At 47.0% G+C, this 26,457-nt stretch overlaps 1 protein-coding gene across 1 annotated transcript; it reads left to right on the forward strand.

Moving 5' to 3' along the window:
- Positions 1-26,457, forward strand: trpc4a (transient receptor potential cation channel, subfamily C, member 4a). Its single transcript, XM_030362444.1, is given in 16 exon segments — positions 1-716; positions 2,542-2,773; positions 3,268-3,486; positions 10,780-10,920; positions 11,462-11,638; positions 13,185-13,385; positions 17,318-17,654; positions 17,984-18,123; positions 19,293-19,493; positions 19,920-20,035; positions 21,412-21,607; positions 22,309-22,503; positions 23,527-23,568; positions 24,152-24,241; positions 24,552-25,058; positions 25,061-26,457. Coding segments are annotated over 15 exon segments (2,928 nt in total). The 5' UTR covers positions 1-716; positions 2,542-2,614; the 3' UTR covers positions 25,268-26,457.

The raw sequence follows: 26,457 nt of genomic DNA on the forward strand, positions 1-26,457 counted from the left end.
CCAACTGAGAACAAACAACGAACAGCTACTTGATCATCGCAACAGGGGCTCGCCTTTATGAGTTTGTGTTTCCTGTTTTTCTTTTGGGCGCACGCAGTACCGCGAAGGTCCATTCATGCAGTGAGTCCGGACACAAACCATGATATCCCGCAGTCGAAACCACTAATCCATCCTCAAACGTTTGGCTTCCCAGACCTCATCGGGCGGAACTGTTTTCGCACACGCGACCCTACGTGCGTTTGGCGGATCGTGTTCGCGTCTCCATCGTCCCCAAGTGCGCACGGTCAGACTGCTCTCCCGCGCTCTGCACATCACCAAGTCGCACGCTGCTGGCTCTGATCGCCCTCACTAGAGCTGTGCGCTCACTCCCAACAGGTTGCTGAGCCAAAGAGCCAAAAGAGGGGAATAGGTTGCAGACCGGTCTAGTCTGGGAGATTCACAGTTGGGATCTTATACTTTTAGTTGATTTCTCATCCCTTCCTCTTGTGTGTTTGTGCGTTGATGCTGAATACAAAACGGACCACTATCTAGTCTGTTGTTTTTTTTCACCATATCCTCATTCCGCATGGAGGTCGTGACCAACATTGTCGTGGAGTGGATGACAGAAGAACTAATGATGGATAAAAACACATCCTAAATACAAACTAAAAAACACAGGACCGAACGGATTAGCAACGCAGAGCGCCGCGGATACACCTTCTATGTCTCCAATTTGGGTAGGTGAGATCCAAGTTGTTCAAATGTGTACTTTGTGTGAGGTCTGTATCCTCCTTGCATTTTGTTTTTGTATCAACCTAAGAGAAGCCCTCGTTTGGTGGCTCAGTGAGTCTATTTTCTATTTTTACGCGTCGCTGCGTTGGAATGCGTGCGGCTGCTTGCTCACTGTCGCCTATACCAAATTGTTTGGTACAGTGAAGCGTTACTCCAGCAAATAAGTAGGCATTTTACATTTTCTTACAGTAATGCTCAAGGATATACAAACTAATATGAGGTCGAATGCACGCTGTCAACGCCAAACCGTTTCATTGTATTGTGGATTATTTCTGGGAGATTTCAAGCACCGTTTACTCCAACAGTTGTCGCATAAAGTAGACAGAAAATAAACAGCAGACGTCTGCGTGTTGGCCTGCTTCACCGTCCTACTCCACCATCCTACTACACCTACACCTTCATAGCCTACTACTGAGTCCTACTGGACCTACACCGTCCTACTACACTACACCGTCATACTCCACCTTCCAACTCCACCTTCCTTCTCCACAGTGTCTGAGCCGCTTCTCGGTCCACGCTGCAGACTGGGGAATATCTGCCGTTGTTTTTGTCACCGCTCTGCAGGGTCTCTATCTGGAAGAGAGGTTCCAGACCGTGTGTGGGATTTATGGCCACGCATCTTTTATGAGTCTCTGCCAGTGGTGCGGCGCTGTGTGTGTCTTGCTGTTTATTTTGGTGATACAAAGTTGAGAATTAAATGTCGCTCTTAACAAATGATAACCGGTGAACGCTCATGGTTTAAGAAAACACAAAAACATGTTTTATAGACAGAAAGTGAATATGATATTTTTCACAATTTCTCACAATAACGAGACGTTTTGGTGATGCAGACATCACCATGCCTAGAATAGTATCTAGCCATCTTAGATATATATATTATTATACCACAGCAGAACCACAGATTCTGAAGTAACACCTCATGACCAAACGCTAACCTTTCTTTACAAATCCATTCCAGAGAGTGCTAATTAAATGACATGACCCTAATACTCATGGATCTCCCCAAAGCCTCCTTTTATGACCCATTTTATCTGTATCTAAGTCGATGAATAAAATTGGTGTGATGATGATCGTACCCATGGAGTATTTCATATTTTTTCGAGTCTCCGTCGGTGTTGGGTTCGTCATGCTGAATGAGACGCAAACGGAGCCAAAGGGCTGGGAGGAAAAAATGCAAACATCACGTGTGCGAACGACACGAACCCAAACGCTGCCAAGAAACAGCAGCTTGTGTCACCTGTTTGACAATGCTTGAGTCTCTTGCCGTGAGGGAGTCTATAACAGTGCGCTAAATTCGTCCTGTTTCGACAGTAAAGGCCCACCCACTCGAGCTATATAATTAAACCCTTAATATTTGTGGTTGAAACCCTGAATGATTAAAAAAAATTGCCAAGTGCTGGTGTAAATCAAATGAGACGTAACGTGAGGAAAAATAAAACACATTAGTGCGGATGGGATTCTGAGGTTACCCAATTTAGTCGTTTCTGAGAGAAAGAAGATTTAGGAGGCAATCACTTATGGCAACAAGCAAGCGAGTGACTACTTCATTTACTCTTTGGACCCCCTGCAGTGCATGCAGCTGTCCTCAAGTCACTATAATTCAATTCCTTTTCCTAAATGTAATAATCATTTTTCTTTAAATCTAATGAAATAAATCTGTAAAAAAAAAAAAATGAACTCAAAGCAAATGTATAATGCAATTATCTTATCCTCCACCCCCCTTCCCCTTCCCCTCCCCGTACCCCCCCCCCCCCCCCCCCCCCCCCCCAGGCTTCAGGTCTCCTGCCTGGCGGCGGCAGGTGCAGAGGTAGCAGCACCCAGGAGGGCTGAGGGGGAGACGACGATGTCCCAGCTGTACTACCGGAGGACCGACAACTCGTCGTACCGCGACCGCATCCCCCTGCGGATAGTGCGGTCCGAGTCGGAGCTGTCCCCGCTGGAGAAGGCCTACCTGGGGGCCGTGGAGAAGGGCGACTACGCCAGCGTCAAGCAGGCCCTGGAGGTACGGTACCCTTGAGGGATGGGTGGAGAAGGAAGGGTGGATGGATGGATGGATGGATGGATGGATGGATGGATGGATGGATGGATGGATGGATGGATGGATGGATGGATGGGTCTCCAGAAGAGGCATGGAGAGATGAAAGAATGATGAAAGGGGATGTGTAGCTCTTTGGCTGGAAGGGATCTGATTCAGACGGCGGGTGGATGGAGGGCTGTTTCAGTGGACGGGTGGATGCATGGATCGGTGAATGGATGAATTAATGGATCGGTGTATGGAAGAATAGAGGGATCGTTGAATGAATGTACACAAGGATTGGTGATTCAAAGAATGGATGGAATGTTACATGAATGAATGGATGGTTGGTGAATGGTTGAATGGGTGGATTGGTGAATGGATGCTTGAATGGGTAGCTGAACGCAAGGAATCTGCAGTGTCTAAAGAGTTTAAAGAGCGATCCAGGGCTTAACAGACTTGACCTCTGACCTGTTCTCCAGGAGGCGGAGATCTACTTCAAGATCAACATCAACTGCATCGACCCGCTGGGCCGCACGGCGCTGCTGATCGCCATCGAGAACGAGAACCTGGAGATCATCGAGCTGGTGCTGAGCTTCAACGTGTACGTGGGCGACGCCCTGCTGCACGCCATCCGCAAGGAGGTGGTGGGCGCCGTGGAGCTGCTGCTCAACCACAAGAAGCCCAGCGGCGGGATGCAGGTACTGGGAACCAGGGGACCAGGGACAGGGGCGCGAGGACTGGGGGCGAGGGGAACCAGGGGACCAGGGACAGGGGCGCGGGGACTGGGGGCGAGGGGAACCAGGGGACCAGGGACAGGGGAGTGGAAGACCAGGGATGAGGGAACCAGGGGTTGAGGGAAACAGGCGACCGGGGGACCAGTAGACGAGGGGAGCAGGGGATTGGGAACCAGCGGACCAGGGGACCAGGGACCAGAGATAAAGGAACCCGTAACCAGGGAACCAGGGCACTTTAGGCGGCCGGGGGACCAGGAACAAGAGGAACATATGGAACCAGGGACACTTGGGGGACCAGGGAAACATCGGGTCCAGGGAAGCCTGAAGTGGACCTTATTTCCGAATATTAGGGATGGGCGTGAGGAATCGATTACTCGAGTGCTCCTCGTTACAAATGAACTCGGTTGGTGGACAGGCAAACTCGAGTTTGCATATACACACACAAACAAAGTTTTCTGAAGCAAATGTATCAATTTTCGGTCGGCGCCACTAACGCATGCAGTGGGCACAAAGCAAATGAAATGTATCCATTTCTGTGTGGCGCGTTCCGTGCCGTGTGCAGGCACGCCAGAATTCAAAAAGTTAAGAGATGGCGGTTAAAGCAAAGCGCAGCGAAGAATTGAAATACTTTAAAGAAATAGGAGATCATAAGGTGAAATGTACAATATGCCAAGCGAAATCGAGCTACCAGAAAGTACTAAGCGGCAACATATGCTCCTGAAACACAACGGTGAGTTCGGGAAAGCCGTCCCGCAGCAACCAAGTGTGTCGGCTATTTTCACCGCCGCAAGACGCAGCTGTAATCCCGGGCGTGTAGAGAAGATCACAACGCTGAGTATTTCCATAGTCCATTTGCTGCCGTTTTATTTGCAGCTTTAAATTATTTGCAATGGTTAGGCTACTTGTTTCGTTTTTGGTTTTTTTTAAACTGTTACAGGCCTTGGTTCGACGTGATTTAAATTGTGAGACGCCTATTTATTTTTGTAAGGAAAATGTATTTTAAACGTTTGCAAAAATAAATAATGAATACTCTGATAACTGACTGTTTTGATGGAGAATAAGCATTACATGTTTGGTTGGTAATATTGCCGTTCATCATCAGGCCTATTCCTGCTGCAGATGCGTTGCATTCTAAAAATAGATTCGATTAAACGAGTACTCGATTGATCCTCGAGGAATTCCTTCGATCACTCGAGTTTGGAATTTACTACTCGTGCCCATCCCTACCGAATATGATTTGAATTCCTTAAACCAAAGCCTTTCATCCGAACCAAAGGTAAATGAACCTTTAGTCACATGTTGTTGTACATTCAGGGACTGTTGATCCCATTTGAGATCATTCCCCTGATCACAGCAAGCTTCATTTCAGTCCATATGGGGCCTTAGTCATGAAGATGTATGTATGTGACCTTTACATTATGATGACAGCCTATCACACGATTAATCAAACAAACATCAATATCTATAATGTCAGCATATGAGATGAAAGCACAGCCTCTACAGTCAGCTGCACAGCTGGGACTCTTGGAATAAAAGACAAAAAGCATAATTTATTAACGACAGTCATGAATAATAGGATCAGTGCATTTTTATGCACACATACCATGATTTTCCTGGGACTCGTGTTGGGATGCTGGGAACGTCGTGAATCATGATTCTGAATCTCACCATTGTTTAGCAAACTGCAGAACGGATAAGCCCGACTCTTCTTTAAACAGTCAGAGCGTGAATACTCTGGCAGAAACACAGGGGCAGGCAATTGTTACAGGGGGCTGAGGGGTGACCTGGGGTGTGTACATGAAGGCAGCTTATCTTAATAAACACTCGATCATGCTCAGATTTGTCGATGCCTTTGTGTTGAATCGGTTTTCAACTGCCTCCCAGTTTCTGCCGTGTGGCCTTTTAGTCCATGGAAAATGAAAGCGCATTGCTCTTGTTTGATGCACCTATCAAACGACATACATAAACATCCTCCAGGTCAGTTCCATGATGACTCGAACTCAGTGAAGCACGGCAACTGTAGATCGGCAAGTTGACAAAGGGCCCTGTCCTTCATCGAGGCTTGTTTATTATTTATAGTCGAGGGCTGGCCAAATTCGTCTCTCGAATCCCGTAGGTTCGAACGCTGTCCAAAATACCATCAGGGCCCCCATGAAAGATGACCAGACGCACTCTAGAGCTCTGAATATGCATAGAAATACTCACTTCAAATCTACTTGCCGGTTTTTCTGTAGTTTAGCCTTCAAAACGACTGGAAGGCAAATAGCAGCCTGGCTACAGCTGAGGACGACCATTCAATGACCCTTCAGAAAACAGCCCCATTTTCCCTGGTGTAACGAATTCACGCGGTCGCCAGTATCTGTTATGGCCAGCTGGTGCTCGTCCAGCCCGTCATTATGGACATCTCCCTCACTGCCATTCAAACGTGCGAACCAGTGGCATCGCTGTACTAAATAAAGCCTGGGCCCACCAGAAGAGAGAGGACAGATTTACTCAACGGTTTTCTTAGTGTCAGTGAGGCAGAGGGAAATCGCAACTGTAGCTGCTAGATCCTCGCATTGGTGCTGGTTCTGTTACTGGAGCATGGCATAGCTAGCACCTGTAGCTATGCTAACCAGTGGCCTCACTATGCTAACCATCACTATGCTAACCAGTGGCTAGCTATGCTATGCTATGCTCAAGTAACATCCAATGATGCTACAAGTGCTCGCTATGCAATGTTGCTCCAGCAACGGAACTAACATCATTGGACGTTATAGCACTGCACTGGGTCCTTAATTTGCTTTGTGTGCTCAGCGAGCATAAAATAGCTTAAAATAATAACCGTCATTAGCATTAATGTACCCTTAATGTCGATGTACCCTTGCCCCCTCACACTTGCTAATGCACTTACCAAGTGTAAAGCTGAAAGTAAAGGCATTGTTTTTAATGGGATTTTATAGGCTATATACTGTATGTATATATATAGAGGGTATTCAGATTTAGGCTTTGGGTTATTTCAGGAGGTGCTATATTTGGACATGAAACCACAAATACTTAATCGTTTTGCAAATTAGTTTTTAAAAGGTTTATCTTTGGAATGCTTTCCTTCATGGTCTTGTGGTTGTGTGAGCTTCTGTGCTTGCAAGTCCTGGTACACAGGTCTAATGTCTGATTCACCATTCGAAACCCATTACTGAGGTGGAGCCAAAGTGGATGAGGACATTACCTATACCACTGCTGATCGAAACGGACATGAGCAGTGCAAGGCAGCAAACCGCCTCAGAATGTGGTATCAAAATGGTATTATCTTGTATAGCCTATATATCTCCTAGGCTTGCCCCGTATGAAGCTATTTTTTTTTCTTTTGGTTTCAAAACACTGTTGCAGTCCTTTGAGTTGGAAAATTATGACAAGAGGATGGAGATCAGCTGTGGTCTGTTGTCTTAAGTGTTCTAAGAACAAATAGTGGATTTTATGGAGCGTTGTTATTAAAACAGTCCATCCTCCTACAAGCACTGGAGAAAGTGTGTTGCATCGCCTGTACGATGAAGAACTACTCATCATATCCACTTTCCTGCTCAAACTTATGAACCGGCATATCTTTGGCCAACTCAACGCCAAGACGGCCATCATAAGAGAAAACGTTGGGAAGGAAACAAACAAACAAACACACAACCAACAAACAGCAGTGAGGAGAGAGACACCGGAGATGCATACTAGAAATTTGCTACAAATATTGTTCCTTTATTGTCTATAGACGGCAATAGTAAGTATAAGATGAGCGTGCAGTTGGTGGATAATTCTGCGCAACAAGTCAAATGCGCTAGCATCCATCACCTGACGGGCTTGCTCTTTACCTTAATGGTCTAGCCAGTAAGTGTTTCCCCCCCAGCGAGCCAGGAGCATCGTGCCTTTGTGTGTCCACACTGCAGGGCAGGGAAGAAGCCCCGTATCTTGGTAAAGAACGGCTCATTGGTTCTATTAAAAGGCTGTCCGGGACGGAGGGGGGGACGGGGGGGGAATGGTGCATCTCATCTCTTACCAGTCTCTACACCCAAGATGAATTATCCCATTCATTCCAGGCGCTGCTGGAAATGGCCATTAGGTTAGCTGTCTCAATGGATCCCCCCCAATAGTCTTGCCTGCTTATTTGTCTTGCGTGATGGAAGTAGATGGAAGTTTATATATGTAGACGTCTTCCAGTGGAGCATTTAACTGCAAGGGTTCTATTTTCATCCGGGATCGATGTAATCAACTAAACACATTACGGATATTTGAGGGAAACGTAATGCTGTTACTCTGAAGTGATTTTTACGTTTTCTCTTTCAGTTTCCCTTTCCCTTTCTTCCTTCTGTAATCAGCTTGCTTAGAAGTGGTTCAAGCCTCGCCAAGCCTTATCTTAGTAGCCTGGTTACACGTTCCCAAAGTGTGTGGCTTTGAGGACAACACATGTCTGTTATTTTTACTCATGCAGAATCAGCATTTTTATGAACATTTTCCGAGATATACAGGGGGATCTCACCAAGAAAAAATGACCATACCTCAACAATGTTTCACAGACATCAAAAAACAAGGGAACAGAAAATTGGCCATTGATCTCCGTTTGTGCTTTTTAAAACTTTCTAAAGAGGCTTCAAAGGGATGTAGTTGAAAATGAAAAGTCAGGGTAGTGGAGGATCCCACACAGTGACCCACCTAAGGGAGTGCACAGATAAAATGGACCTGGGAAGCTGCTGGAACGATGGAAAGATGAAGTGTTTGGATAACAACCGCATATGCGGCAATTCAATTTAATCAAAACTGCAAAACTTACAGAGCTTTGACAGACCATTTATTTTTTTAAATAGGTCACTTAATAAGGGGCATAAAAAATATTTCCACAGCTTCAACGCCAGGACTTAAAAAAGACGAGGATGGTGAGAGAATGGAACCAGCCCCTCAAGTCCCATCGCCGTGGACGTATGCTAATCCATTAATCAATATGCAGAAAGGGACGCCTCACTTCCACCGTGCAGTGTGAAACCACAAATACACATTACAGGGATGAGTGGGCGATAATTCTGTTTGAATTCTCCATTACCGTGTCTCCACAACCCCCGCCGAAGAGCCCTGCGCCGTATCCGCTGAAGGGCGACGCCGTCTGAAGTCCACTATTTCATGTTCCTTCTCTTCCCAAACGGCGAGCTAAGGACTAGCTCCAGCCACTGAGGGCTACGTCCACCTCAAGGAGAGATCGGCGACGGACCGGGATATTGGAGCTAAATACAGTCAAAGAAATGGTGGAAAGAGTCTAAGCCTTTTTTTTATTTTCTAGAAGAGTTAGTCAGGTGCAGTGTTTCTGCAGTGGGTTTCAGATTGAACGCTAAATCATGAACCTGAAATGTATGATGGTTTTTAAATATATTTCAGGAATGGTTGGAGGATTTGAGGTGTGTTGAATATTCATATTATGGTAACACCTTAGAGTAACGTTCAGTCATATCATCTGTAAATCTTTAGTTAACGATGACCTAAACATTTACCTACATAACATACGATTGTTCACCTGTTGGTAAAATCAGGGACCTTTTTACATAAATTGATCATCTATCAAATTTTTGTACTCATTACCAATCAATGAACTTGTATACTACAAATTACAGCCTTTAGAGGCTAGTTTATGTATTGGAATTCACTATCACTCCACCAAATACATCTGGGTATCATACCAGGCAAGTAATGATGCATGTTTATAGTAAAGCATAGATCAAAGATTCTCAAACTCTCCACCTCGATTAAAAAACTGATCAAATGTAAAAAGAGAAAAAAGGAAAATGTTAACACGGTTACCTCAAAGACGGACCACTACATACAACCAATCAAAGAGGCCCTCTTCCCCCCCCCCCCTGCGGTGTAGGGCTCAGCAGGCTATCGCTTCATTCATCACATTAACTTTCACCAGAGCTGCTCTCTTTAATGATGTAAACGCCTCATGTAGCCCTGGCCCCATCCTCCCATTCCTCTCTGTCCCTATTCAGTATCCTTCGCTCTCTGTCTGCTCGCTGGCTGTCTGGGGAATCAGATAAAGAAGGGCTTAATTTAAAGGAAAAGGAAGAGGCCATAGAGTTCCCCTTGTGACCAGTGAGCTCAAGGAGCCTACCTTATTCCCCCCGCGGCCTGCTCCCAGGGCCACACAAGGAGGCTTAGGGCTTCTCCATGATAAGAGGCAAATGTGAAGCGAGTTTCCTTGCCAGGATAATAAGCACCCATGAAATCCCGTGAAAAATGCATCTCGCTTTTGCTTCCGTAAAACCAAAGCGTAGCCCTGAGACACGTGAAGGATTGATTGGCTCGGGTCCGGGCAGGAAGGAGCAGCAGCCTGAGATTCTGTTGTTGTCGGAGGTTCTAATGACCAGCTGTCTGCTCGCAATGCTGGCTTGCTACCTTGTGTTGGCCATGCCTACTGCGTTGCTTACCCAACTCTCACACGGAAACACATGCAGCGCATGACGATTGTAATACTGATGTAAAAAATGTGTTTTGCTGCATAGTTTGTTGTATGAGAGTACATGAATCTCTTCCTTGTAATATTTTATCCAACGTTGATGATTTGGAAGGGTATCTTGTTAGTTGAGGGCTGCATTGTTAGCTGTTTGTGTGTGCTTCCTTTTGCCTGTAAAAGGACCCAGTACTGAGTTGTGTAGAACATGAAACGCAGTGTCCGCTCTCTGTGAAAGCGGTGTAACCAGCGTGACAACGCTGGCTATGTTGTGAGCTGTGTGTCCGACAGTGAACAGACACTGTGTGTACAGTGTCTGACGCCTCGCTGGGACTCTTTCCCCTTGACACAAGTTACTAGCTTATAGCTAGCAATAGGACGGCCTGGGAAGGCAAGTCTTTGAGTCAGTAGTGGTGTTTCGATGGAGACAACTTCGTTTGAACAAAGGTCCCGTTCAAATTGCAGTGATCATTCGATTTTGTGAACAGTTTTTTTTTTCTATCACATGGAATCTGATCTTCTGAAATCCGATTTGGGACTCTTTGATATCTGGTTCCTGATTCGACAGATATCTGATATCTGGCCACATAACTGCAATGTGAACAGTCAATACAAAATATTAAGTCTGAAATGAAAGATAATCTCAATTAAGCATTACAACAAGATAACAACAAGAACATTTATACGATATTTGATTGCAAGATCGTAACGACAAACGATAATGGATATTATGAGTTTTCATCTTCTAACACACTTTATTACATTGAGCATATTGGTCTCTTTTCCGCTCTGTGCAGGTTCCTCCCATCCTATTGGACAAGCAGTTCTCTGACTTCACTCCTGACATCACTCCAATCATTCTGGCCGCTCACACCAACAACTACGAGATCATCAAGCTGCTGGTGCAGAAGGGCGTGTCCGTGCCCCAGCCTCACGAGGTGGGCCATCTCTCAGCTGTCACTCCTGATCCCACCTGGCCAATCGTACAGGACAACAGGTTCATGGGAGCCTCAGGGGGGAGGCTGGTGGAGTGCTGCAGTCGATTATGAAAGACCCCTCTAGCAATATAGCATGCTGATCTAAAAAAATGTGTTTGTTGTAAAAGAATTGGATATTGTAGCCTGCCAAGTGGTTTGCAAGTGCATTACAAGTGCATTGCCAGACAAGTGTTTTGCGGTACTTGTATTGTTTAATATTCATATTTATTTAGTAATGTAGCAGACACTTTTAACCGAAGCGACTTCGGATAAATGTAATTGGTTCGGCATCTTTCTCTCGCACTCTTCCAAAAACACTTTGGACCTTGGCAGTGGTACCCAGCACACCCTCACCACCACCACCGCATCCTGCCCCCTCAGAGTCTCTGTGTCTCCACTCCCCTCCCCTCCCATGACCCCTTTCTCCTGCTAGGTCTTACCTTGGCACCTTGGCACCTTGGCACGTAGCAGACTTGTGTTTGCGTTGTGTTTGGCGCTGCAGGTACGCTGTAACTGCGTGGAGTGCGTGTCGAGCTCCGACGTGGACAGCCTGCGACACTCTCGCTCCCGCCTCAACATCTACCGGGCTCTGTCCAGCCCGTCGCTGATCGCCCTGTCCAGTGAGGACCCCTTCCTCACCGCCTTCAGGCTGAGCTGGGAACTGCAGGAGCTCTCCAAGGTGGGGTACCCAGGGGTTGGTGGGGTACCGCTATGGTACCTGAAGGAACACATGGGACAGAAGGTCATGCCGGGACACAAGTATCAGAGACGTAAAGGGGCTCTATTTTACCAACACGTGTGAGGGGGATTAGCCATTACAAGCCATTTCTAAATCTGTACTGCCCTGTTACTTATAAATTAGGGGCGCTTTCAATTGAGTCACAATGCTAGATATGTATGTTCTCTATTTACTTAGTAATTACTTATTAATTGCACTGTCCTTATTGTCAAAGACATGGAGCAGTGGTTGAACCAAGTCTGAGAGATTTTTTTTTAAATTATTACTGTATTAGGATCCAAAATAAATACAATAAACACAAGATAGTTAACAGGAACACAAGGAACCGAACACTACCAGGGAACTGTTAAAGAACACAGGCTCAGACAGGAACGGTAAATCAACGCTGGTGTTCCACAAATGACCCAGACGGAGGGAAGGCAGGCAGTGTCACGGGCTGGTGCAGGATCGAGAAACCTCATTCCAAGCGGTTAAGAGAGTGTATTTATTTAGAGATGTTTACAGCTCTTACATTCCTTCTCAATTACGGAATGGGAGAGTTAGCTCATCAAAATTAGCTAACTGTTAGCTTATTCATCAGAAAACCAACAATGTCCAATGTGATTGTTGACCTTTGAGGAAAGGTCTGTTGGTGGAGGTTGTACCCAGGCCTGCATTAACCTGCCATTGGGCCCTGGGGCTGAGAGGTTTCGTAGGCCCCCTGACTGAGAGGGAATCTTACAATGAAGATGTGTAAATTATTTTCCGACATTTTGCCGTTCTCGACAGGGGGGGGTATTACGTATTTTAAGCACATAAGCTACCCCCACATAGCCACAAGGAAGCAGGATCGAACATATAAGCTGCATTACCTCCACGTAGCCACATGGGAACAGGATCAAACATATAAGCTGTAATTACTATACATAGCCATAAGGGGAGCAGGACCAACATAAAAGCTGCAATAACTACACCAGCCACAGAAGGCAGCATCTTTAAGACAGACACGGAAGCCGGAGCCAATACGTCACATAGGCCAAGCCTACTTGATACAAACGGAGCGGGAGTCAGATTTGAGGCCACAAACCCATGGCAGCCCCGTTGTCAGCCCGTGGCTGGAAGACAGGTCAGCCGTGGGTCGCTCCATGCCCGTGTTCAATACAATTCCCCTCCTTTTGCTTCATAGTTACCATACCGAAATACTTTAACATATAAAGTGAGTTAAAAGCGATCCGGTTTAGACTACTTTCTTCAAGAATACGACGACGACGGGGGGGGGGGGTTGGACAAGGAATCCTGAAGGGGGGGGCTATCATGAGCCAGTATTAAAAAAAAAAATAATAATAAAAAATACTGCAGCTCATGGTAGGCCCCCTGTTCGTCCTAGGCCCTGGGGCTTCAGCCCAGGTAAGCCCGTGCATTGAGGCGGCCTTGGTTGTACCAAGTCTTTCTGGAGACCCACCGGAGCTCCACCGTACCTATTTTAACCTCTGTTTGTCTCCCTCAGGTGGAGAATGAGTTCAAGTCTGAGTACGAGGAGCTGTCCCAGCAGTGTAAGCAGTTTGCCAAAGACCTGCTGGACCAGACCAGAAGCTCCAGAGAGCTGGAGATGGTCCTCAACTACAGAGACAACGTCAACCTGCTGGAAGAGGAGAGCAACAACGATCTGGCCCGGCTCAAACTTGCCATCAAGTACCACCAGAAAGAGGTACGCATCACATGTCATCTCAGCTCAAACTGGCCATCAAGTACCACCAGAAAGAGGTACGCATCACATGTCATCTCAGCTCAAACTGGTCATCAAGTACCACAAGAAAGAGGTACGCATGTCATCCAACATCTCAGCTCATTTTTGATTTAGTAATATCATTTATTTACATTCTTTCTGAATATGCTATTATTTAAATTGTATTAATTTGTCTTTTTTTTTTTACTTGTAGTGACAGTTTTTTTTCTATATGTAAAGATCATGTAGAAAAACAGGTTCCCCGACCGAGATACTCATGCAAGGAACACATGTTGAATGGCCAAATTATATAAATAAAATATATAAATACAAGGATTCCATACATTCTTTATTGAGTTAGTTAAAGAATTAAACAACAATTCATTTTAGTAATATCTATATTTGCCACATGTGTGTTTCTTATTCACGCCATATGCGATTGTTCTTTGTTTTTCCAGTACTGCTTCCAATCTTATGCAACTCAAAATAACCGACAGCTTATTCTTCCGCCCAGACCACGAGGTTTAAATTGGTTTAAAACCCAAACCCCCTCGGGCCAGTTATCAGTGGGGGGTTCAATCAAATTGTCTTCCTTCAGAATCTGAGAGCAAACCCAATAATACCCTCGGCTTATCACCAGAGTCTTCCTCCTCCAGCTGTGCGAATATGAGCCAGAGCTCAGACAGCGCTCTATCCAGCCCTGAGGACCCTTCTTTATCTTCGCCTCGTGTCTGACTCTGCCGCGCTCGGCGGAAAAGCCCCCCACGTTATCATTTTAAACAATTTTATTCAAACGTCAGCAAAACATCCACACAGCCGCGGTGTCCCCTCTCCATCGCGGTCTCGGTGGTCTCTCTCTCTCTCTCTCTCTCTCTCTCTCTCTCTCTCTCTCTCTCTCTCTCTCTCTCTCTCTCTCTCTCTCTCTCTCTCCATCACCACTAACCCTCCCCCTGACCCCTTGTGCCCGCCCACCTATAGCTCCCTGTGGAGGCTAACATGCCTCAGATGTGCCAGCCGCTTCTGTCCTCTTCAAATGATTCAAGCCCCCGGCTAATTACACTCAATGATAGTGGTCGATGTGGCGGTCACACTGCCATTCATCATCATTTAGCTGGGCTGGGGGGCATGTGTTTGTATGGTTTGGTTGTGTGTGTGTGTGTGTGTGTGTGTGTGTGTGTGTGTGTGTGTGTGTGTGTGTGTGTGTGTGTGTGTGTGTGTGTGTGTGTGTGTGTGTGTGTGTGTGTGTGTGTGTGTGTGTTTGTGAGTGTGTGGGTGTATTTGTTTATGTGTGTGGTTGTGAGGGTGTGTTTCTGTGTGTGCGTGTGTGTTTCTGTGTGTGAGTGTGTGTGTGTTTGTTTGCGTGTATGAGTGTGTGCGTGTGTCTTTCGTTGTGTGTTTGTGTGTGTGTGTGTGTGTGTGTGTGTGTGTTTGCGTGTATGAGTGTGTGTGTGTGTGCGTGTATTTGTGTGTGTGTTTTGTGTGTGTGTGTGTGTGTGTGTGTGTGTGTGTGTGTGTGTGTGTCGCGTCGCGGCTGGAGTGTTCCCGAGCTGCAGAAGGGGCTGTTATGTCATAATGCAGTGATTTATCTGGGCTCAGCCCTGCCTGCCATATAGTCGGAAGGGAAGGGAACCCATTGTGCATCGACTCATGTGGGCCCCTGTTAGCCAGGCCACCGAGGGAGGCATCTGTTGTTCAGTGCGGAGGTGAATCTTGCCAGTCATTTTTCAGAGAGGGGAGAATGACAATGGCCCTGCATTGGACACAGTGCTTTCTGACAGCCAGCAGCCACTGAAAAAACTGAGAATGGAAATCCTGTCTGGATGATGAGTTTGTCCCTGCTGAAGAAGGACATTTTGAAATGTCAAGAGCAACCTGTCAGAGGGAGAAGTCTTTGTTTGTGTGTTTCTGTGTGTATGTATGTGTGTGTTTCTGTGTGCACACACGTTTGTATGCGTCTGTCTGTCTGTCTGTCTGTCTGTCTGTCTGTCTGTCTGTCTGTCTGTCTGTCTGTCTGTCTGTCTGTCTGTCTGTCTGTGTAAAGTGTTTCCCTGCTGATCTCTGCTACTAAAGCTAGTAAACAATAATGTACTATTTCTGCAGACTTGGTGGAAAAATGACCGCAAACTGTTGCCCAGACAAAGTCCATTAAAGCAACCATAAATATTCTCAGTTGCTCAGGCCTCCGAAGGCACATAAACTGTGTCATTCCCAGCTGCAGTATGGATACATCTGACCTGTAACATAGACATAGTAAAAGTACAGAGGTACAGCCCTGGTTAACAGATTGACTAGCATTCCTATCTCTGTGTAAATGTCAACTTTTACAAGTGAGGGGGACCATGGCAGCTGAAAGAGACAGGGTGGTAAACATTTTAGGTCTGTTAGTTAATCCATTTATAACGCTGTGGATAGTGAGGCCCTCTTGTGATTTCAGGGAAAAACTGCAGGCTATCAATAAAATATGTCTTTAGAGTTCATAAACTCTATATTGTAGTCACCAAGTACCATGGCAGTTGTTAACAACATTTTACACAGAATCGACATTCTAATGACTTTTAAGTGTTTTCTTATTTTAGAACTGGGTGTAAAATGGAACAGCAGATTAAAAAAAAAAAGTTTTTTTCTTAATTACTCTGTTAGTAAAGTACTTTGGCATTCTCCCTCGAGAGGTAAATAATCAATGCATCAGGCAGCCATTTTGTGCCTGTTAAGCAGAATTGCTTTACTCTTTGTATAAAACTGAGGAGTGCAGGAGTACAGAGACATGCTGTAGCACCCACACATCTCTCTCTCTCTGTCTCTGACTCTGTATCAGTCTCTCTTTCTCTCTCTCTCTCTCTCTCTCTCTCTCTCTCTCTCTCTCTCTCTCTCTCTCTCTCTCTCTCTCTCTCTCTCTCTCTCTCTCTCTCTCTCTATCTCTCTCTCTATCTCTCTCTCTCACCCTCTCCGTCGGTCTGTCTCTCTCTCTCTCTCTCTCTCTCTCTCTCTCTCTCTCTCTCTCTCTCTCTCTCTCTCTCTCTCTCTCTCTCTCTCTCTCTCTCTCTGTCTCTCTCTCTCTCTCGGCCTCTCTCTCTTTCATATGATGAACTTGCCCTTCCACCACTGCTTTTCGGTTCTACTTTCCCTGACTTTCCACCATTCTCTTGGTCAACACACGCCCGGATCTGGATCAGTACCTTTCATTTCCCGACGTCGTTGGTAATAAATACGGGGCGTCGCGGCCAAATGCGCCGCCGTACCCCAGAACTCGCAGTTGCCATGGTAACAGGGTTTTGGGTCCTCAATGGCACCGTGCGGCGCCACTCGCGACACATAGTTGTGACTTTGTTTTTGTTCTGATGTTATAGTGTGTGGCTGTGTGTGTGTGTCTGCGTGTGCGTTTGCGTGTGTGTGCACGTGCGTGTGTGTACACGTGTGTGTGTGCGTGCGCGGGTGTGCCGCGTGTGCGTCCGCGTCCACGTCCTTGGATGGGTGCACGATATATCTGTGTGTAAGTGCGTGGGTTGCTTGGCCTGTTTCCCGTGTTGCTTTTACTTCCTAGTACACCGAAGGGTTTTCTCGCTTTAATTGCCAGCCGGTGTTGCAGGACCGGAGCTTCGCCCTTACTGTTGTATATCGTACCGATCGGCCTCCAGTGTGTGTTTGGATCTGTCGCTCTACCTGGCAGCAGCAACAGAGAAGGGATCTCCAGCTGCTAGTTGGGATGCGCACCCGATGTTCCAAACAGACGCAACATCAAACGGCCCTGACTGCATGCGGCTTACTGGATTACACTGGGGGTTTTTTTGGCGGCAAACTTCACAGGTGTTCAATTGTAGAAAAACAGACCGGTGTGACCGCGTTCTTCTCCCATCTCTTCTAACGCTTCAAACTTCTCCCCTTCCCGTTCCCTTGACGTTCCCGGCTTCTCCCAGTTCGTGGCGCAGCCCAACTGCCAGCAGCTGCTGGCGTCGCGGTGGTACGACGAGTTCCCGGGCTGGCGCCGGCGCCACTGGGCGGGAAAGTTCCTCACCTGCGTCTTCATCGGTCTGCTGTTCCCCGTCTTCGCCATCTGCTACCTCTTCGCCCCCAAGAGCCGCTACGGCCTCTTCATCCGCAAGCCCTTCATCAAGTTCATCTGCCACACGGCGTCCTACCTGGCCTTCCTCTTCCTGCTGCTGCTGGCCTCGCAGCACGTGGTCAGCACCGAGCCAGACCGCCAGGGCCCGCCGCCCACCCCCGTGGAGTGGATGATCCTGCCCTGGGTCCTGGGTAGGAGCTGGGGGGAGGGTGGAGGGTTTGGGCGGGTGGATGGATGGATGGATGGATTATGGTGGGTGGGTGGATGGGTTTATGTGTGATACGTGGACAGTTTGGTGATTGATAGAAAAGTGGATGGATGAGTGTAAGGATACATAGATGAATGATTGTGTACCGTCAGAATGTGGAATAGACACATTCAATCACGAAGAGTTAGACATAATTGAATTGATAAATGTGTCCAGGAAAGTGAAAAGCAGCCTAGAATTATACGTTGAAGAATCGAAGAATGTGTGTTGAAGAATTGTGTGTGATGTGACTCCTGGATGTTTTCCGTCCAGGATTCATCTGGACAGAGATCAAGCAGATGTGGGACGGCGGCTTCCAGGACTACATCCATGACTGGTGGAACCTCATGGACTTCGTCATGAACTCCCTCTACCTGGCAACCATCTCGCTGAAGATCGTAGCCTACACCAAGGTGAGGTCCCGGGTCACTCTAGCTCCCCTTACCCCCCCCCCCCCAAAAAAAAATGATCTACACCTCCACGGTGCCTCAAGCTCTTTGAAGAAGAACGATAACCCTTTCATAAATCACGATATGAACAAAACGCTCTGACTCCTAAAGCCCAAAGAATTATCTCGGTCGGGGAACCTATTTTTCTGCAAGGTTGTTTCTCGCACTCTAATGTTTTCTCTATGAAAGTTGCAATGCTGAAGATAGAGCCCCTCCACGTTAGTCAGTGGGAGACGTTCCGATCCGAATACAAGAACCCCAGTAACAGTGTTTTGTGCAGCTGTGTGATGTGAACTAGCGTAGCTAGGCTGGCTTGGCGTGTGAGTGGGAGGGGTTTAGGGTGAATGGGAGGGGTTTGGGGAGTTTTAATGGTACGATTCTAGAAAGAAACAAGAGGCATGGGCTGGCCTTTATTTTTTATGTTTATTGAAATCACGGTCAATCAGCATTCAGTGCAGATTTACCCAGGTTATTGAAGCTACGCGCTAGTTCGAACTTCAAACTGAAACTTTGGGTCAATTTTACGAGGACACATTTCAACGATCCATGTTTTCCGTCCTACATATAAATACTAGAGCTGTCAAGCGATTAAAATATTTAATCGTGATTAATCGCATTAATGTCATAGTTAACTCTAATTAATCGCGATTAATCGCAAATTATTTTTCTATGCTAAATATCCCTTGATTTTTTTGTCCCATAATTCTTCTCATTTTAATTCTCTTATCAACATGGTGAAGTGCATCGGCTTGCCTTGTTCAAATGATTTTTTATTGATAACAACATTGGCATATACACTGATCAAAACAGGACGATACAAAAAAAGAGCCTATAGTGCAATTAAACGACTGCTTTGAACAAATGTCATTTGAACATAGCAGTCAGGCTACTGCTTCTTTGTTTTGAGCCAAAGAAAAAAAAAAAAAAAAAAGTTTTTTTTTTTTTTTGTATAAAATAATTGCGTTAATCGCGCGATAAAAAGTTTAACGCCGTTAAATTTGGTTTGCGTTAACGCCGTTAATAACGTGTTTAACTGACAGCTCTAATAAATACACATGAATACACACATCTAAATGACCCTGATGCTGACCCCCCGTCCCCGTCCCCGTCCCCCCGTCCCCGTCCCTTTGCAGTACAGCGGCTGTAAGCCCCGCCACCTGTGGGAGATGTGGCACCCCACCCTGGTGGCCGAGGCCGTGTTCGCCATCGCCAACATCTTCAGCTCGCTGCGACTCATCTCCCTGTTCACGGCCAACTCCCACCTGGGCCCGCTGCAAATCTCCCTGGGCCGAATGCTGCTGGACATCCTCAAGTTCCTCTTCATCTACTGCCTGGTACAGTCACATGCAGGGCCTTTAGCAGACGCTTTCATCCAAAGCGATTTATAAAAAGTTTGTGTTTGGGGGAAAAAAAATATTCTGTTCAAAATCGCGGTATTTTACGCATGCGATAAAGAAGCGCAAAGTATTGCCATTTGTCAGAAGAAGAGAAACAAGAATATATCACTGTGGGTACAGTAAGGATGTTCATAGAAACAAGTGCCAAGCACTAACAATCGCTAGGTTAACCCATTCCCCCGTACACAACACAGATAGCTAGGATAAGATGCGACACGATGCTAGGTTCTATTTTTAAGTGCCAGGACGTACAACATCCAACATGGCGGTACGCCCGGAAGACGCGCCCCAGCTCCACGGCCGCGGTGGTGCGATGACCGCCGGTCGGCGCGAGATGCTGACACTCTGCCCCTCCCCTCCTAGGTCCTGCTGGCGTTTGCAAACGGGCTGAACCAGCTGTACTTCTACTACGAGACCAAGGCGGCCGAGGGGAAGTGTAAGGGCATCCGCTGCGTGGAGCAGAACAACGCCTTCTCCACGTGAGTCCCAGCGCGGTGGCTCGATGGATGTGTCTGAAATGGGGAGAGTCTGAGTAGGGGTCCGTTAGTTGCCTGGCTATTGCCAGACCAAGCTCAATTGTAGATTGCACGTTGGTCTGGGGAGGCTGCTGTCATTTTCTTCAGCACAAGAGGCGTGATCAACGGGCGTAGTTCAACCGACTCTGTACGCGATTGGCTGCCTGCCGTCGTTGCCCTGTCGTCATTGTGTTAAACCAGCCAATAGCGCGTCAAGGGGGAAAAACCAGCTTGGTGATTGGCTCCAGTAAAAGCGGATCGGAAACAGGAAGAAAAGTATTGCTCCTCTCCAGACCCTGCTACAGGGCAAATTCAAATCGCCTGCAGAACGGGCTTGGAGTACCCAGTCTAGTCCTTTAGAGCAGTGGTCCCCAACTTTTTAACACCACGGACCGGTACCGTGATAGACAATTTTCCGCGGGCCGGTGTTACACCGTATTGTGTTACCAATCGTAAAGTGTGACACCAGGGGTCGCATGTTTTCTGCAACGTTCGCGGGCGTAAGGCAGAGACGGCCATGAAGTCGTTCACGTGCAGAATCATGCACGTGCTTTGAGCCTAGACTGAGTACACTACTAATCAACATCGTATCGCCGACGCTCAGTCGGGATGGCTTCAGTCGACTTGTTACACCGGGCCAGAGCCCATTGAATGAGAGTGTATCCGGGGATTTTCAAAATAAAACATCTTTCAGATTCGGAGTCAATAAAACAAAAACAAGACAAGTTGTTGATTCTTTCTTGCGACCTGGTACAACACTAGTTCACGTACCCCAAGTTTGCGGGCCGCTGCTTCAGAGCACTGGTGCTCATCTGCTCTGGCCTCAGGACCCACAAGTGTCATTAGTGATTAAGGCTCTGCCTCCCACTCAAAGTGCCCTGAGATTTCACTGGTTTAGAGTGTTACATTCTAGATCACATTTTTTCATCACCCCTGAGAACTGTCTCACAACCGGTAAGTGGAGGAACCTGATTGTTTGTTCTTGTACTTCTGTCAGTGTGTGTAGGTGTGGTGGTGACGTGTGTGTGAGTGTGTTTTTGCATTGTATTCAGTAAATAAGCTAAAGTGTGTGTGTGTGTGTGTGTGTGTGTGTGTGTGTGTGTGTGTGTGTGTGTGTGTGTGTGTGTGTGTGTGTGTGTGTGTGTGTGTGTGTGTGTGTGTGTATGTGTTTGAGACTCTGCAGTCTCTGTTCTGGTCCATGTTCCTTCTGATCATTCTAGACATGACAAACAGAACACTGTTTCCTCCCCAGGTTATTTGAGACTCTGCAGTCTCTGTTCTGGTCCATGTTCCTTCTTATCATTCTAGACATGACAAACAGAACACTGTTTCCTCCCCAGGTTATTTGAGACTCTGCAGTCTCTGTTCTGGTCCATCTTCGGCCTGATCAACCTGTACGTCACCAACGTGGACGCCGACCACCAGTTCACCGAGTTCGTGGGCGCCACCATGTTCGGCACCTACAACATCATCTCACTGGTGGTGCTCCTCAACATGCTCATCGCCATGATGAACAACTCCTACCAGCACATCGCCGTAAGACACACACCCAACATGCCCTCTCATAACATCCCTGAAGATCAGTGATGTGAAGGATAGCTCTGTGGTAGTTTGGGTGCATTGGGTTTGATACTTGTTACTATATACTATAATAGTTCTGGTTTCGTAAACCCCTCAATGTCCACAGTCGACATGCAGGCTTCGCTGAGTCAGCTACCTAACCCCTGTCTGCTCTTGGCTTACCTCTCTTTTCCTCAAACATTTCACATTGTCTCTCTGGTTCAAAGTGGCGAGTAAAAATAAAGACATAGGAGAGGTAGAGCAGTCACAGTAGGAACCAGTATCACTCAATAGGGCAGCGTGGACATATGGATTAACAAGTGTGTCTGTTACAATCCACCGACTGACATGTTTATGGGATGTAACAGGGTAGCCTGTACATACAATTGTCAGATGTAGCGTGAATGATAATATGTGAGCGATGGTTTGGGCAATTCCTCGTTAGATTCTGTCTGTCTCACTGTGTTGTATATTAAACTTATTATGCAAGGGCCAGAAGCAACAACACCCTTCTTTGTTAGAACGGGAGCGCCACTGCGTTATATTACTTCTGGGAGCCTTTCTGTAAACACTCGCCTCATTCTAACATCCATTAAAAAAATGAAAAATATTTTTTTTACGCCAAACACGAGATTACGCCACAAATGTCTGGCGGGTTTGAAATGGGTCTTTTTCAGGACCATGCAGACATCGAGTGGAAGTTCGCCCGGACCAAGCTGTGGATGAGCTACTTTGAGGAGGGGGGCACCCTGCCCTCCCCCTTCAACATCATCCCCAGCCCCAAGTCGGCCTGGTACCTCACCTGCTGGATCAAGAGACAGGTGTGCAAGAGGACCCGCTCCCAACGCCCCAAGACCTTCGGGACCCTGGGGGTGAGTACTGGTACTACTGCTATTAGTGCTACTAGCACTGCTATACTGACTACTGTCAGTATAATATACTACTATACTAATACTACTATACTACTACTGTTCTACTACTGCTTTTAGTGGCCCTTACTACTAGTACAATATACTACTATACTAGTACTACTTATATACTACTAATATACTACTTGCTTTTAGTGGCCTACTACTACTCCTTCTTCTACTGCTACTACTAGTACTACTACTAATATACTACTACCACTATACAATTTTTGCTTTTAGTGGCCTCTTACTATTATTACTACTACACTACTACTACTACTATACTAATACCACTTCTATACTATTACTACTATACTACTGTTACTATACTACAACTGCTTTTAGAGGCCTACTAATGCTATAATACTACTGCTATACTACTACTATATGGCTACTATACTACCACTGCTTTTAGTATCCTAATACTTCTACCAATACTATCCTACTATTGCTCTACTAATACTAAACTACTTCTGCTTAAAGTGGCCTACTAATACTTCTACTGCTAGTATTCTACATACTACATACATTGGGTACTAATGCTGTTTCTAATCAATCGTCCATAATCAATGATCATTCAATCATTACAATATCAAGTCCCACATAGCAGAAATCGATACTATTGTAGTGATTCTAATGTAAAAAAAATCAAATGTACTTATGATATGAACGGTGTTGAGGAACTAAGGACCTCAGGAGGCAAACGCAACGGAGAATCACCGTGCAGGCTCTTGTTCGGGTGAGTCGAAGAGTGTTGTGCTTCGGTGTGGGCTCCGCTTGGCGCCCCCTTCACTCCCTCCTACTCCCCCCCCCCCCCCCCCCCCCCCCCCTGCTTACAGCCGGCCTCCCCCACCCCAACACGCCTCACCGAGGGAGCGGTAAATCTCCTAGCTGTGTTACCGTCCAGCCTTCCCTGCCTGATTAGTTCAATTACTCAACTTTCTCTCTCTGTTTGTCCGTGTGTCTTCGTCCCCTTCCTGCGCGCAGAGGCGGGCAGCGGAGAACCTGAGGATCAACCACCAGTACCAGGTAAACGTCGGCTCCTCGTGTAAACGTCGGCTCGGGAGGTGTGTGGGTGAACTCGGATTCACGTCATGAACTGGGGGCCTTTTCAGGAAAACGATAATCCCTATGTCTGGTGGTGTTCTTCATTCACTGCTGAAGCCATTCGTCTGAAGTCTAATTCGACTTTATATTCATAATTTAAAATATGATGGCAGTCGGTCTGAATCTGGGTTTTGCTTCCTTTCCCGTTTAATATTTATATTTCTCTACATATTTGAAGGGAAAGAAATAATATCGCTGTACGCGTTGATCTGAAAGCGAATAATTGGGAACCGCTAACACAGTTTAAAAAGTTTCTGAAAATGTTTAGAGTCTGCACGGTGTAGACTGGCCACTGGTCATAATAAAAACCCATTTAAAGCTTAATTTACTCGTGTGAATAAGTCTGCATCGGTGGAATATCTCTGTAACAGTTTGGTATCCCAGCCCAGGCTCTGTGCCGTCTCCCCCCAGAAATTCTTCTGTAACACAGTAGGACTGCCAGATCCAAGTCGACTTTATGGGCGACTTGAGGAGAGGTTTATCGTGCGTGTGTTTGGTGTTGTAGGAGGTTCTGAGGAACCTGGTGAAGCGCTACGTAGCCGCCATGATCAGAGATGCCAAGACAGAGGAAGGCTTGACGGAGGAGAACTTCAAGGTAACCTTTTGCTGTTTCCCGAATTTTCACTCGACGGGGCTATGCTTTTCGAGATAAACAAGGATATATTTAGAGTAACACCTTATTACATAACTGCTTGTGGGAACCGTAAGTTGCATTTTATCATGCGAGCCAAATATCATCCGAAGAGCAAAGAAAATATAACGTAATATGACACCTATTTTGCAGGAAATAACATCTTGACTCTGGCTACAACCGTGCCAAAACTGCTCATACTTAAAAGCCTTAATTTGTTTCTGGGTCTAAAACGTGTTCCTCATCCTAGTCCTTTGGGTGTTCCCTCCCCCAGGAGCTGAAGCAGGACATCTCCAGCTTCCGCTACGAGGTGATGGGCATGATGAAGTCGGGGAAGTCCGCCCTGCCGGGGGCCAAGGCCGGTGGCAGCCCCGGGGAGTCGGCGCTGGCCTACCCCAACGCCGCCCTGAAGGTGACCTCCCCTTCCGCGGCGGCGGCGGCGGCGGCGGGCGGCAAGGCCAAGAGCAAGCTCAACCTGTTCCGGGTCACGGCGGCCATCCTGAAGCGGGGCGGCGGGGGGGGGCCCACGCCGGCCCCCCGGCCGCCGGGGGCCTTCAACGGGCTGCCCAACGGCCTCCCGCCCACCGAGGCGCCGGGCCAGAGCTCCGACGCCGCAGACGAGAAGGCGGGCCAGAGGCAGAACTTCCCCCGGGACACGGGCGAGTTCAGCCTGTTCCACCGACGCCTGGCGGGCTCGGCGGGCGCCGCGGCCGGGGTCGCTCTCAACATGTACTCTTTACCGGAGGAAGCCGGGGATTCTGGGAAGGCGGAGCAGGAGGCCTGCGAGGCCCGGCAGCCGGAGGGGCACGGGGGGCGGCCGGGGAGGGGGAGCGCGGACTGCAGGAAGGAGGACGGGGAGTGCGGCGGAGGGACATCCTGGGCCGGGATGAAGCTGGACCAGGAGGAGGAGGAGGAGGAGGGGGAGGGGGAGAAGGCGATAGAGCTGGAGGAGCGGGAGAGCTTCCTGGGCGGGGAGACGGCGGAGGATGACTACGGACTGCGGGCCGTGCAGACGGGACACTCGGGAGCGGTGGAGGAGGGGCCCTGAGTGTGGGTGGGACGTCAAATCAACCACACATCAGAAGACAGACACCCGAAGACGGACAATCAACGAAGGGATTACTCGGTCTTTTAGGTATTCTTTTGTTCTCGCGTTTTGATTGTCGGCAAATAATTGATAGGTTTTCCATTCATAGGGGAACTATAGATCAGCTTTGATCACTCAAGGCTCAGGGAGGCTTTTCATTTGGAACAGACTCCAGTGGTCTCCATACCGCTGTCAGAGGTCGGACTAACCTTGATCATGCTAGGATCATATGGACGCGGGGATTGTGTCATTGGTTTCCATCAGTGGGGGGGTCAAAATATAGTTCCGGATTTTGCTCTTTTTTACTGGATGTTCTTTACCTTTTATCTGTTTTATCTGCTTACCTTCTCTGGTTTTCTGTCTCTGTCTCTGTCTCTCTCTCTCTCTCTCTCTCTCTCTCTCTCTCTCTCTCTCTCTCTCTCTCTCTCTCTCTCTCTCTCTCTCTCTCTCTCTCTCTCTCTCTCTCTCTCTCTCTCTCTCTCTCTCTCCTTCTCTCCTTCTATCTATCCATTCTATGTTCCTTTTTCTCTCTCTAGGGAGTGTTCCAATCCGTCTCCCTTTCTGCCTCTGTCTCTTTCTCTTCATCTCCAGAACCCCAGCCAATGTTAACCTCTCGGTGTTCCCCTTTTTGGCATTGTTTAAAAAAGATACGCAATAGAGACATTGTATTTTGAGACCTGACCATGCCTTACTCTTTTTCTGCACTTTACATAGAAACATGTAGAATATCTCAAATATATATGAGGGCGGTTTTGACCCTCAACGTATCGATTTTCTATGCAAAACAAACACGAAATGACTCATCCAACGCATGAAGTTATAAATACTCAACAGGAACTAATTAACCCGGATAAAACAGACTTGTTTAACTGCTGTGGGAAGGGTTTAATATAGAAACTATGATACCATATTCATATGTTCTACGATAGGATTAGCTCAACACTTGTTGGATTGCTTGGATGATCTCGTTGGCGGAGGAATCTGATTCAATGCTTTGGTTCTTACATAAGTTTTGAGGGCCGATGTCAACGTAGTGACAGAAGTGCATCGAAAATAAACCCAAGAATAAATGTCAAAGAAACTGGACTTTAAA

Source organism: Gadus morhua, chromosome 7, assembly GCF_902167405.1.
Source record: "Gadus morhua chromosome 7, gadMor3.0, whole genome shotgun sequence".
Classification (NCBI taxonomy): Eukaryota; Metazoa; Chordata; class Actinopteri; order Gadiformes; family Gadidae; genus Gadus; species Gadus morhua.